The sequence below is a fragment of the Jaculus jaculus genome, chromosome 3 (genome assembly GCF_020740685.1).
Source record: "Jaculus jaculus isolate mJacJac1 chromosome 3, mJacJac1.mat.Y.cur, whole genome shotgun sequence".
NCBI lineage: Eukaryota > Metazoa > Chordata > Mammalia > Rodentia > Dipodidae > Jaculus > Jaculus jaculus.
In genome coordinates this window covers 179,587,756-179,602,386 of record NC_059104.1, presented here as the reverse complement: position 1 = coordinate 179,602,386, position 14,631 = coordinate 179,587,756, and the positions used below count along the sequence as shown (strand labels likewise).

The window sequence follows — 14,631 nt, the reverse complement described above, 5'->3', positions numbered from 1 at the left end:
GCTAGACAGTGCTCTGAAAGCTGCAGGTTAACTATATATCCTCCAGGGAATTCTGTTTTATGTTTTCTAAAAGTATGAACGATGTGCTGTGGAAAGCTTCCAGGTAATGAGACATTTCAATGCCAGGGAGGTGGGGGCAAAATCCAGCTATAAAAAATTTTGCTTGGGCTGGAGAGATGGCTTAGCGGTTAAGCGCCTGCCTGTGAAGCCTAAGGACCCTGGTTCGAGGCTCGGTTCCCCAGGTCCCACGTTAGCCAGATGCACAAGGGGGCGCACGCGTCTGGAGTTCGTTTGCAGAGGCTGGAAGCCCTGGCGCGCCCATTCTCTCTCCCTCCCTCTATCTGTCTTTCTCTCTGTGTCTGTCGCTCTCAAATAAATAAATAAATAAATTTTTTTTAAAAATTTTTGCTTGCTTAGTCCAGCCCTCCCTCTTTTTTTTCTCTCTCTCTCTCTTTTCTCGGGTTTTTTGAGGTAGGGTCTCGCTCTAGCCCAGGCCTACCTGGAATTCACTACATAGCCTCAGGCTGGCCTTGAATTCACAGTGATCCTCCTACTTCTGTCTCTCAAAGGCTGGGATTAAAGGCATGTGCCACCTCACCCGGCTCTTCCTTCCTTTCTGGAGGCAGGGCCTCATTCCAGGCCAGTTAGCTCTGGAACTTACTCTGTATTCTAGGCTGGCTGTGAACTCATGCACTCTTCCTCCCTTAACGTCCCAGGTGCTGGGTTTAAATGTGTGAGCTACCACATAGGGCTTAAGTGAATATCCTAGACTGAACACGCCTCACAGCCATATGCTTCACACTATGTTCTAGATAGAGAGAAGATACTGACCCAGGACAAGACTTTTAAAGAAATAACACCCAGGGCTGCAGAGATGGCTTTGGTTAAGGTGCTTGCCTTAACCAGGTTTGATTCCCCAGGACCCATGTAAGCCAGATGCATAAGGAGGTGTACGTGTCTGGAGTTCGTTTGCAGTGGCTAGAAGCCCTGGTGCGCCCGTGTTCTCCCTCCCTCTCTCCCTTCCTTCCCCTCCCTCTCTCCCTTCCTTCCCCTCCCTCCCTCCCCCCCCCCCCTCTCTCTCTCTCTCCCTCGTCTCTCTTCCTCTTTCCCTCTCTCAAATAAATAAATAACTGAAAATATTTTAAAGAAATAACACCAGATGGGCTTTAAGAGCAAACTGGGCTCTACTATTTACCTAGAATTAAAAGGCCAAGGCAGGCAGACCATATCATAACACTCAAAACACACCTATGATGGATGATGATTATCATGAGCAAATTACAGTCAAGTAAGAATTGTGGGCTGGAGAGATGGTTTAGTGGTTAAGCGCTTGCCTGTGAAGCCTAAGGACCCTGGTTTGAGGCTCAGTTCCCCAGGACCCACGTTAGCCAGATTTACAAGGGGGCGCACATGTCTGGAGTTCGTTTGCAGTGGCTGAAGACCCTGGCATGCCCATTCTCTCTCTCTCTCTCTAACTGCCTCTCTCTCTCTATCACTCTCAAATAAATAAATAAAAATAAACAAAATATTTTAAAAAGAATTGTAACACTGTAAGTAAAGTCCTCAGAGTGTTTTGCTACCCTAAACGCACCTACCTCTGCCCAAAAGCAAAGTAAGTAGATTACTTGGCAGGTGCCCGCTATGTACAACGACAGTCGTCAAAAGAACGACTGGCATCTGTCCCCACAGCCCTCTCAGAACGAGCCAGGTTCACCATCCAGCAGAAGCTCAAGGACAGAGGAGTCCTGACGGGGCAGAGATGTGGCTTCTCAAGGCCCCAGGCATGTGAAGAGTGGATGTGAGCCTCCCCTCCGTGCCCACATGACCACGTGGCATGACTAGGATTGTTGAGCTGGGCAGCTGACAGACAGACCCGAGTGGCCCAGCACCTGTGTCCTAAAACCCACGGTAAGAATGCTGATCGGCTTCTACATGCCAGCCCAGCCTCGGTGACCCCCTGGCGACCCTCCCGGAGGCGAAAGCAGCTCCTTCCACCTCACCCCACAACCCTGCTGCGGCTCTGCGGACCGAGCTGAGGACAGGCAGTGAGCGGAGGCGTGCTGGTTCACGCCCGCTGGTTAATGCCCTGCTTCTTGCTCTTTGTCGCCTTTTTCTTCAACGAGTATTTTCTTACTCGGAATAAAACATGAGCTCGATAAAATTAGCTCTTTTCCTCAGATTCCTAATATATGTTCACTTAAAAAAAATTCCGTTAAGGGCTGGAGAGATGGCTTACTGGTTAAGCGCTTGCCTGTGAAGCCTAAGGACCCCGGTTCAAGGCTCGGTTCCCCAGGCCCCACGTTAGCCAGATGCACAAGGGGGCGCACGCGTCTGGAGTTCGTTTGCAGAGGCTGGAAGCCCTGGTGCGCCCATTCTCTCTTTCTCCCTCTACCTGTCTTTCTCTCTGTGTCTGTAGCTCTCAAATAAATAAATAAAAAATGAACAAAAAATATTTAAAAAAAAATTCCGTTAATACAGAATCCTGTAATAAGAGTCTCCTAGTTGGACATGGTGGCACACACCTTTAATCCCAGCATTTGAGAAGCAGAGGTAGGAGGATGGCCATGAGTTCAAGGCCACCATGAGGCTACATAGTGAATTCCAAGTCAGCCAGAGACCCTACCTCAGAAAACAAAACAAAACAAAAGCCTCCTATAATCCATCTCCCCCTTGGTTTGCTGTAAATACCTCTGGATTGTTCTTTGATGAATGCCTCATATTTAAAATTTGCCAAGTTGAGTAATCTCAAAGATGGCACCAAGACTTAGTGAAGTCGTTATAATAACGATGATACACGCTTGCTCACCGACCACTTTAAGCCCTCACTGTTAACTGAACGGGACACAAAAACACATCCCTTCCCCCTGCCTTAGCCACCGCTCAGCACACGCGCTTGAGACTTTAAAGTGGGGATTGGCAGAAGAGAGTGAGCTGGTGGCATCTGGGACTGGGCCTCTGAGCACACGGCATCTGTCTGTCCCCTTTCCTGTCCAGGGCTGCAGAGGCCTCTGCACAGCAACAGGCGCCCAGGGGCCCCTCCCTCCACATGTGCCTGTGCTCTGGGTGTCTCCTCTGCCCCTAACCCCCACTCTCTTCGGGTGCAGAAACTCTAAGAAAGGAAGGTGCAGTCCCAAGTTCTCCCTATCAAAGCAACCCTCAAACTAGCCTGGCAAGTTTATTGATGGCTCCAACATATTCTTCCCTACCCAACAATGGGCTCGACACGGGCTTACCCACACCAGTCTTATTTTTACAGCTTAGTTCAGTATACTTTCTTACACACGAGTATATGTTCTCTGGGCACCGCTAAGGTGTACGGAGGATGACCCCGATTTTCGCACCCCTCCTCTAGTGACGCTGGCAACAGGCGCTTCTACCACTGACTGACCCGCTGAGCCCTCACAAGTCCCCGCGGTGTGGGACCAAAGTCAGGGATGTTTGTTAGCATGTCTTTTGTCCCCCCACAGGGTTCCTTCTCTCACAGCATTCTTCCCCTTGCTCTCAGGTCATTGGTCACACTCCTTCCATTCGTGACCCCTGCAGCCAGGGAAAGGCACCCTAATCAGCTTATCCACAAATGCACACCTTACTGCTGAGAACTGCCACACCACCACCGAGGAGCCCACAGTGCTTTCTTCCCCCTCGCCACTGCCCGTCACCCACATTCACGACTCCTGACTGCATCGGAGGCGCCTCGAAACTCACCATGTGGAATCTCTGCCTCGGTCTCAAAGGCTGCCTTCCCTGCTTGCTCCTGCATTGCCTCTCATCCTGCCACAAACCGGGGCCCCTTCCAGCTTCAGCTCATCGCCTAACTATGAACTCACACTAACGCTAGACTATGGAGAGAGCCAGGGTGTTCTGATGAAGGAAATTAACTCAACTGATCAGGCCAATGGCTTCACTTTACACAGAACTTAATTCAAAATGGATTATATATATGGGTGGGGGTGGGGGCTCAGTGGGTGAAGCACTGAGGACCTGAGTTTGGATCCCCAGCACCCACGTAACATGTCAGGCATCGTGCTGAGTACAGGCTAGTCTAACCAAATGGGTGAGGTCCAATTTCAATGAGAGATCCTGTCTCAAAGTGGAGAGGAAGACACTTGAACAACGACCTCAGGCCACCATGCTCACACACTCAAGAGTGAGCACACAAAAAGATACACAAATATCTTGTGCCCACACACATGTGAACACGCCTAGATGCGCATACACACGCACAGGCAAAAACAAAACAACAAAACAAAACTGGGTTTTGGTTAGCCAGTGCAATAGCGGCACCCAGCTCCAGTGGGTAACCAATAGCTTTCTGATTGGCTAAGAGATCTGCTCAGTGTAAAGGAACCCGTATCTGGAACTGGGAACCAGGTCAGAATCCTATGGAGACAAAGATTATGTTTTCTAGTGTCAAGCTCTCACTAGTCTTTGGCTAGGTTATATACATCAAATTCTCCCTAAATTAATAATACTTCTCCCATTTAAACTCCGCTGACTTCACTCTCCATTGGAGAATCTGTTTCTTTTTCAGAAGGTAGCGAGACCGAGGAGATAAATCACCCTTGCACTTCAGCCAAAACACAGCTGAATCCACAGAGGAATTGGAGATATGAGCAAGAGCTCTGCTTCCATGCTGAACCTGATAATCAGCGCCAGGGTGAAGGAGACAGACCCTGAGGATATGCAACACCTACCAAAGAGAGATCCAGAGGCTCCTGAGAGCTCACCACTGAAGTAAACTTAAAACTCACCCACCACAGCTCGGGGAATTTTGCGGAAGAGGGGGTGGAAAGATTGTAAGAAGCCACAGGTTGAGACAGCATGCCGAGAGGCATTCCATTCCCCCCAAAAATAACTGACTGCTGCTCCCACAACACATAGACTATAACCTCACAGGGAATACCTGCAACCCCAATGAGGAGCGTTCCCAATAGAATAAGGCAGGGATGAGGAAGAGAGGGTACCAATAATGATGTATCCATACGAAACATCTTATTAATAATAATAAAGAAAAAAACAAAAAATGCATTGCACAGTAGTGTGAAGCATAAAATTTTAAAAATAATACACAGGGGAACAGGAATGGTTAAAAACAGGACTGGTTAAAAACCCAGTGTTCTTTTATCCCTGTTAATAAGCGGTGGTACATACTACCAGAAAAAATTGATATATACAACTTGACGAATTGCCAGAAAATCAGGAAATGATGTCAAATGGAAAAAGCATTGTCAAAAGGCTGGATACGATTATGTAATATTCCATTATAACAAGTTTGAAATGGCATTAGAAACTGAACACCACGTGGAACGGTCAAGGAGTTCAGGACAGAGTAGAGAGAACAGAACAGAACAGCTAAGAGCTGGGCGTGTTTAGTAAAAGAACAGCCCAGGAGTCTTTGCAGTGGTGGAATGTGTGTATTCTGATTGGGTGGTGGACACACAAGCTATGCAGGCAAAATACTGTGAGATTTCTAGAGCACATTCCCAAAATGTCTGAGTTATTTCTTTCTCAAGCTCCCCAAGTCCTTGTGTTGTGGATGGGAAGGCTTAGGAACCACAGAGCTGCCCCCTTTCTTCTGAAAGGCAATCTCTTTGCACTCCCCACAGCTTTTAAAATGCACCCCAGTACTGCCCTGGATAATCTGTGAGCCTGGACAACAGAGGACATCACCACTGTTTCAAAGTTTGATGGTCGGTTTTGAGGGTGTATCCCCAGAGTTCCCCGCATCCACCTCCAACCTGCCTAAACTTCAGACCTGAATTTCCAACCCACCCAACTCTCCCTGGGGCAGGTCCATCTGAATGGGTACCTGAGACCTCAGGCTCATGACAAAACTCCTGACATTCCTCTCCTCTCAGAAACCGGTCTCTCCTGTCTCCACTCCCCATCTCATTGCATAGGCCACCCACCGCTCCATCACCCAGCAGTGGAACCCAACGTCAAACCTCTCCCCTTCTTTCCCAAGCCTCATCTGGCCAGTCAGCTCTGTGTATCTTAACTTCCTACACAGGCAAGGCGAGCACCGGCTGCTAGCTACGGCTTCCACCCGCCAGCTGACGGCGGGAGCCATCCCACGTGTGGCCACCTGCACAGGAGTCTCGGTATGAGCATGGTCTTGGCATGAAGGAGTCAGGTCACCTCTCCGGAACAGCACAGTGGCTTCCCTCGACTCAGAATGCACACCAGACCCTCAGCATAGAAGAAATGCCCTCTGCCAGGGTGCAGTGCCCATCCACATTCACACCCTTACCTCCACACACCGGTGTCCGCTTGCTCACACACCTGTCACTGCTGCAGGGTTTCAAGGGGTGCCCCTCCCTTTTCTTCCCACCGGGAGAGTCTGAACCTGGGATCCACAGTCCTCTGCCACACCCTGTAACTACACAGAATACATTTTTCTAGCCTGGGGACTCACTTCCATCTGCATATTCTCCAGGGGGTCTATAATCTAAAGTAAATTCAAAGCAATTATGCGGCCTATTCCCCAAAATTCAAAGTTAGACCAAACACGGGTCTGTCTCTGATTCTCACTCACTCATTCATTCATTCATTCATTCTCAAGTACACAAGTGGGAATTCCCCAGTCATTAAAGAAAAGCACACTCTGGGCTTCTCCACCAGTCAGCTCTGCCTATCTCTTCCCCGTCCATTCCACAGTTAGTGGTACTCACTGGCTTGGTGGAGACTATCAGCTCCACAATGTACTTGCGGTATGACCCTGAGCAACCAACTTGACCTTGGGGGGGGACTCAGCTTCCTCAGCTGTCAAGTGGTAATAATTATGGTTCTTTTATCATGAGGCTGTCAGGAGGAACAAACTAGACAGCGGAGTTCTAAAGTAAGGTAAAAGTGGCCGGCTACGTTCATTACTCCCTATCCTGGTCAGAATAGAGTGCAGGGCCTCAACAAATGAGTTAGAAGTCCACATCCTGGGCTGGAGAGGTGGCTTAGTGGTTAAGGGCTTGCCTGTGAAGCCTAAGGACCCTGGTTCAATTCTCCAGGACCACGTTAGCCAGATGCACAAAGGGGCGCGTGTGTCTGGAGTTCGTTTGCAGTGGCTGGGGGCCCTGACGCATCCATTCTCTCTCTCTCTCTCCCTCCCTCTCTCTTCCTTTTTATGTCCTGTCCCTCTCAACTAAATAAATAAAAAAAAATGAACAAAAAAAAAAAAAAGAACTGCACATCTTCCTGAGTCCCAGGCCCTCCTCCGCCAGAGCAGAGGCATCAAAAGGTGACCTGGTGATGACCTCACATGCTTTGCCTTTCTCCTCCCTCATGACCCAAGCACCTTGCACTTAGCCCTCTGCAGAGACCCCACACATCCAGCTCCCCAAGCAAAATACTGATGATGCGGGCCAAGCCAGGTCAAAATTCTCCACTAGCCACCTGCTCTGAGGAGTCCAGAATTGACCCTGACTCTCTCCCTTTGTTCCCATCCGGAAGAGGATTCCTTCTACCCAGTCACAAACATTTGCCAGCCCCAAACAGCAAAAATCATGTGTCCACACAACAGAGCAAGAACATGCCTCTCTCTTTCGCTCTCCTCTTTCAGGCCGGTTCCCTCTTCTCAGGGCTCACCAGCATCACGCCTAGAATCAATAATCTGCTCCAGAGCTGAGGCTAGGCGTGCACCCCAAGCCTGTCACGGACCTGCAGGGAGACCCAGCTTCCAGCCTGGCCCAGGAGCAAAGCACTTCACGTTTCACATTTCTCATCCATCAACTGTGAACATCAGGTCAGAAAGAGGAAGTTCAAGATGCCACACAACTTCAGGTGGAGATTTAGAAAACAGGTTCGCTTCAAACCATAAGGGTTGACTTTCCCAAGGCCTGCAGACTGTGCAGGGCTTAGATTCCACAGCCATTTCCACAACAAGGGAGGGAGGACAGCAGACTCTCACGCTCCTGACTCACAAAGACGGTCATGAGAGAACCCTGCCTACGGAAGGACAGACTGCCTTGTCTCACCTTGACTGGACCTTGGGGTCAAGTGGAGCCTGGAGATGAGCAACATAAGCCTCCCTGGTTATCTCAATGACACAGACTCATTTCTGCTCCCATCACACTCATTCTGATGCCCCTGGTCAGCTCTACCCTGGCTCACTAAGCCAGCCCTTTCCTCATGCAAAGCCATCAGAGGGGCCAATCCCAGGATTGTAGGGGAAGGAGGCCCAGACGTACCTTCCCTGTCTCACAGTCAGCTATCCAGGACTGACCAGTAAACTTGACATTCCAATGAAGAGGGGGTTCCCTCCAGAGCTATCCTTAACTAGGACCCCAGGACTGGAGAGATGATGGCTCAGTGGTTAAAGCGCTTGCCTGCAAAGAGTAAGAACCCAGGTTCGATTCCCCAATACTCATGTAAGCTAGATAGATTCACAAGGTAGCACGTGTCTGGAGTTCATTAGAGGCCCTGATGCACCCACATTTCCCACCACCCCCTCTCAAATTAATTAACTTTTTAAAACAATCAAAGACCCAGAATTATCTGCTCATAAGAGGAAAACCCACTGCTTGAAAGACCTTAGGATACCAGAGCCTTGCAGGCATCTTCCTGGCCACCATCAGAGCCAGCCTTGTGATGCGGATTCTGCCTGCTGCGTTATTTGAGAGGCTCTCTTCCTGCCAGCAGCAGGCCAGGTGTCTTGGACTTTGGTAGCCAAGAACAGGCTTCAAAAGGCTAAGTGGAAGGTGGCCATCTTCAAAGAGTCCTCGGAGTTCTCAGAAATCTCTGGCAGCCAGCCCTGACCTCAGGTCAGCTGCCTTCGAATGAACTTGTGACAGCTTCGTGAGGGCAGAGACTGGGTCCATTCGGTTCACTGCTGCTGCCCTGGAAACACCAAGCTGGGACTGGCATAACAGTGCTCAATACCGGCCTGCTGAATTCTATCTATCTATCCAGGAAGGAACAGCAGGCCAGTAGAAAGAGCCCACGCTTGGGCTGGAGAGATGGCTTAGCGGTTAAGCGCTTGCCTGTGAAGTCTAAGGACCCTGGTTCGAGGCTCAATTCCCCAAGACCCACGTAAGCAAGATGCACAAGGTGGCGCATGCATCTAGAGTTCGTTTGCAGTGGCTGGAGGCCTTGGCACGCCCATTTTCTCTCTGCGTCTCTGTCTGTTGCTCTCAAATAAATAAAAGGAAAAAGGATGGGGAGGTAATATGATGGAGAATGGCATTTCAAAGGGGAAAGTGTGGGGGGAGGGAGGGAGTTAACATGGGATTTTTTTTATAATCATGGAAAATGCTAATAAAAATTAAAAACTAAAAAAAAAAAAAGAAAGAAATTTTAAAAATGAAAAGAAAAAGGAAAAAGAAAGAAAGAGTGATCCCATGCTTTACAGCTGCACAAGCATGTATCTGGAACCTTCTAGCTGCACCATCTCCAACAGCCAGCGCAAGCCACATTAACCCCTCCCGGCCCAGCCTCCTCACTGCCAAGTACAGACCCCAGGACTAACCTCAGAGCAATGACAGGGATATTAGTTGGAGTAATGTGTCAAGTACAAGACAGAGAGCACTTCTTTTCAGTTCATAAACTCTTCTGTAATACTCAACTGTCTGCCAGGTGCTATTCGACCACGGTGGGCAATCCCAGATCACAACTGCTCTGTTTACTTCTTGGGACATCCTGTGAAGCAGGGGCTTTTTGACCCTCCCCTATGGCGGCTGAAGGGTTTGAGACAAAGAACTAAGGCAACCTGCCTGAAGCCTGGGACCTAAAATAAAGTGCAGGGCCAGGAACACCTGTCCACCTCTAGGGCCAACAATCACTCAAAACTGGTTTTACTTGGAGTAGGAGGAACACCGTGAGTTCAAGGCCACCCTGAGACTACTTAGTGAATTCCACATCAGCCTGGGCTACAGTGAAACCCTACCTCAAAATACACAACAAAAACAAACAACAACAAAAAAACCTGGTTTCTGACCCAACCCTCGCATGTCTCTCAGGACATGTGACCACACCGTGAGACAGGTGTCTTGAGTTATGAAAGACGCAGATGCGGGTATTCCCGTGGTCCTCTGCGTTGTTTGCCTTGTTTTCAACTACAGCATACTCCCCTTAAATCCAATTTCGGAGAAGCATGTCGATTAAGGACTTCCCTCACATCTCATCCTCCGGCCATCCCCTCCCCAACGATCTACCAGAAAAGGAAACAAACGGCTATGCAAAAATAAGGCAAGAAATGAGAGGGGAAAGAGTGAGAAATAAAATGGCCAGGAGTGAGCCTGAGAACAAAGTCAAAGGAGGCGCCCTGTCCTGTCAACGGTCTCTGAGAACACCTGACTTAGAATAGAAAGCCTGTTGCAGAGCCACGTGGAGGCCGGCTACAGAGTCTCAGCTGCCCTGGAGACCAAGGTAACAGAATTAAGCCATCTTCCTCAAGGGAGGGAACCTCATCAAAAAGACAGCTTTCCATTTTTTCTCTGCCATTGAATTGGCTCTCCCGCCGACCATGAAGGAAAATGTCATTACCAAAATAAATCACTTGACCTTGCTTCTCCAATGGCTCAGAATCAGTGACGTCACAAAGTACTCTACAGACGCTCAAAAGTAGCAGCACAACCCCCGCAAGGAAGGTTCCTGTTATTTTACTTAGATAGGGGTTTACTACGCGGAATCCCAAACGCTTGCAGTATTTTCGTTTTCAAAACCCTTAGAGGGCTGGAGGATGGCTTACCGGTTAAGGCGCTTGCCTGAAAAGCCAAAGGATCCAGGTTCCATTCCCCCAGACCCACGTAAGCCAGATGCACAAGGTGGCGCATGCGTCTAGAGTTCGTTTGCAGTGGCTACAGGCCCATTCTCCCCCCCACCTAACATCTCTTTCAAATAAATAAAAATAAAATAAGAAAGATCACCTTTTTATTTAAAAAAAAAAAAAAAAGTCCATAGAGAAAAAAGGCTGCTGGAGGCCTTTAAGAACGGCTACATCCTGGACTAGTTTGTGTTCCAATTCATGCATCTAATATGGGAATGGGGGCCAGAAGCCAAGGAAGAGAAGGCAGCTCTGCCCCACGCTGTTCACGTGACTCCATGGCCAGGCCTCATCATAGGGGCCCCAGGCAAGGCAGGAGGCAGCTCCTTTGAAGGATGTGGTGCCCTCCCCCAGCACCCAGTAAATAGCACGCTTCCCTTCGAGGGAGACGCTCTCTAAGCCAAGGGACACGGCTGAGGCAGGCAGACGCAGACGTTGCCTCCCTGGAGGGGTGGCTCCCCAGTCAGGAGACGGGCCCCTGTACCCTGTATGAGACAAAAAGGGGAAAGAGGGAGGGAGGGGAAGAGACAGAGCAAATGGGCATGCCAGGGCCTCCAGCCACTACAACCAAACTCCAGATGAGTGTGTCCCCTTGTGCAGCTGGATTTACAAAGGAAAATGGAGACGAAAAGGAGAGTTAACAAAACTTGGTGCCTGCTTTCGATCAGGTTCCCGGCCCTGAAACCCCACTGGGGAGGGGGCAGTGCCATTCCCGGAGACAACTGTAGTTTTTCTTCCCATCCAGGATTTTCAGTCCTACACTTCTCCTGTTGCCGCGAGACAAGGTCTTGCTTTGTAGCCCTGGCTAGCCTCGAAGACACGGCAATCCTCCAGCCTCAGCCTCCTGAGCATTGGGACTTACTCACCCGGCTTTTAACCGTTATTCTAGAGTAAAATAACGTCTGGGTAAACAGGTGGGGGTTGTACAAGGCGCTGTCCCACAGCCACCCTTCGCTACACGTAACAAAATCATCTTCAAAGAAGGCTCCAAGATGAAAGTGCTTATTTCTGCCTCTGAGGGTGGGCAGAGGGAGAGCCTCATCTCCAGGCAGGAAGACAAGCCTCTGAGAGCAAAGAGACAGTCTGAGGACGCAGGGAAGAAAGGCCCCAAACCGCCCTCCCACAGCAGCTGGGAGGGTTCATTCTGACTCCAGTGCCCTCCATATAAAAAGGCTTTTTTTGGCTACAGCAGCTCTTACAAGAGCTAAAACAAACGCCACAAGTTTACGTTCTCCCGCTCCCGGGTGGGTGACAGGCTGAGAGGCTCAATGCTGTAGAAAGTAAAGTGTCCCTGTTTCCATGACATCATCCAAGTTGGAGGGGGAGGACGAGCCGGCCACAGCTGGTGGCAGCAGCCTGTGCTGGTTGGAGCTGCAGCCTCCTGTGGGGTTGAAGGTCTAACACCCCATCATGGGACAGAGGAGGAACTGCCGAGAACCAAGTCACTCTGGGTGAGTCAACAGCCCTGGGTAAGTTGCTCCCTTGAGTTCCAGTCTTTTCTCTCCAGCTCTTTAGAGTCGGCGACAGTGAGAACTGTCAATTCCACACGCCCCATTAGCCAAAGCGACCCCAGCCGTCTATATGCTTGGCCAAAGGTGCGAGGCCAGAAAGTGCGACTCTGCAGCCGGGGGCAGTCACAGAAGGAAGACAGAATGCTCAAAGCCCGCAGCCAGCCTCACAGCAGCTCGGGCCTGGGCACTCGGGCTGCTTTGGGGTCCTGAGGCATCTGAAGAGCTGGTTTCACCCTCCTCACCCTTGCAGAGCACTTTCGGGCAAAACCCACCGCAGGCACTTGCCTGCATAAGGGGGGAGTGGAGAGGGAGGGTGACAATGTCTTTCAACAGCATGCTGGGAACAAACCTGAAACAGGTTGCTGGGGGTGGAGAGGGGGCTCTGATCAAGCCCATGCTTGTTGCATCTGGCCTAGGCAGGGCTGCTGTTAGGTTTCTTAAGTGATTAACTTCTTTTACAAAGAGTACAGTTCATACGCAAATCAGGTCCCTTCCTCATGGCACCAGTTACGTACAGCCAGGCGGAAAGGTTGGAACCACCTGTCCCTTCCTGTGTGTGCAAGCTGCAACGACTATGTGCCCAGCAGTGCTGGGTGCCCACCTGGACCTCCAGAACTTCTACCAGGACCACGGAGCCTGCAGAGAGAGGAAAGCCTAGCTTGGCCTTCAACTCCTCGTCTGCAGTTGAGCCGCGTGCTATGAAGGCCATCCGAGCCAGTGGAGGTCCCTTCAGAGCGAGGGCTGGACACCCCGTCCCGCCAGGGCGGGAAGGCGGCACGAAGCGCCCCGGACCACTTACCGTACATCTTGCCTTCGTCCGAGAGGATGATCTTCCTCCTCCCACACGGCGGGTAGATGGCGAGCGCCTCCTGGAAGCTCTGCTCGATGTCGGGGCTCCACACGCCCTCGGCGTCGTTGTCGATGGGCTTGTCCGCCGAGTCGCTCATCCTCTCCAGGTTCTCGGCAGGGCTCTCGCTGCCGCTCCAGCCGCTCGGCTCAATTTTGGCGGTTGGATCTTCCAAGCCGCAGCCTGGAGCTTTTTCAAGAAAATAAACCTGAGAGAGAAACGACAGTGAGAGGACACAGTCAGTTCCAGAGCGAGGATGCCAGGCGCCAGGCTCCTGAGGGCACAGCTCCTGGCGGAGAAGATGGAATCTGGAGACCCAAGCTGCTTGTGTTTTCTGTGTATCGCATCGAGCATCCTACAGAAATGCCAATAGCCTGCCTGGAGGAGAGGAAACTGTCACCAAGGACCGTCTTCAGGATGGAAGTCTTCAGGGTTCTCACAAAAATCATTTATTAAAAGCCTGCTTTCCCAGCAGGTGCATTCAGCTCCAAGATAGTTAAATTTCCACAGCCGAACAAATTGTGGGTGTGGGTGTGTGTGTGTGTGGGTGTGGGTGTGGGTGTGGGTGTGTGTGTATGGATGGATGGATGGATGGATGGATGGATGGATGGATGGATGGATAGATGGATATGGCAGGTTAAGTGGCGCACACCTTTAATTCCAGAACTGGGGAGGCAGAGGTAGAAGGACCGCCTTGAGTTCAAGGCCAGCCTGGAACTATGTAGTGAATTCAGCTGGGCTAGAGCAAGACGCTACCTCCAAAAAAAAAAAAAACCTAAAGTAAAACAAAAGAGCCAGCCTCACTTTAAGCTGGCATTGTAAATGAAGTGTCAAACTTTCCCAATATGAAATCACTGGTGCAAGTGGGACACAGAAACAAGATGACTTCAGTATCAGAATTACTCAACCTACTGAGTGAAACCGGCGGAGGGGACCTGTCACATCGATCTTTGGGGCGCTTACCAGTGACATCAGGTTACTTAGTGGCTCTTAGCTCCCAAATGGTAATCTTGAAGCATAGACCAAGGCTTTCCCACCCCACCCGCCACAGGTACTGGCCTGCTCACATGAGGACGTGTCCTGACCCACACACTCGGTCCTGTAACACACTCTGATTTCCCCATCACATGAGAACCTGAGGGGGAAGGGAGAGGGTCTTTCCTTAACTTTTCTGTAGCAGTGAACCAAAAGCTTATAGAACCGAAAGAAACCTTTCTCAAAATACACTCCCCGCCCCCTTAAATTATGCATGCAACCCACAAAGAGGTAATCTTCCTAACGCAATGACACCCTGGCATGACACTGATGTGAAAATGATCTAACCCAGCACTCCCGCCGCCACGCACTAACATATCAATATTCCTTTGTGGAAAAGACATCGGGTCATTAATTCAAAGGCCTCCCCAAAAGAGGGAGAAAAATTGTTCCTGGGGAGTGATGGAAAGGCAGACATAGCAGAGTTGAGGCAGGGAGAGGCATGTGTGACCAGCGATCCTCCCCATGCTGCCCCTGAAACTCCC

General features: G+C 50.3%; 1 protein-coding gene across 3 annotated transcripts in view; it reads right to left on the bottom strand.

Moving 5' to 3' along the window:
• Nucleotides 1-14,631, bottom strand: part of Tead1 (TEA domain transcription factor 1) — a 283,371-nt gene that overhangs the window by 174,024 nt on the left and 94,716 nt on the right. For all 3 annotated transcript variants that reach the window (XM_045144853.1, XM_045144855.1, XM_045144854.1), the window contains exon 2: nucleotides 13,064-13,319. In XM_045144853.1, coding sequence (XP_045000788.1) covers nucleotides 13,064-13,211 — 148 coding nt within the window. In that variant the 5' untranslated portion in view covers nucleotides 13,212-13,319. The remainder of the gene's footprint in view (nucleotides 1-13,063; nucleotides 13,320-14,631) is intronic.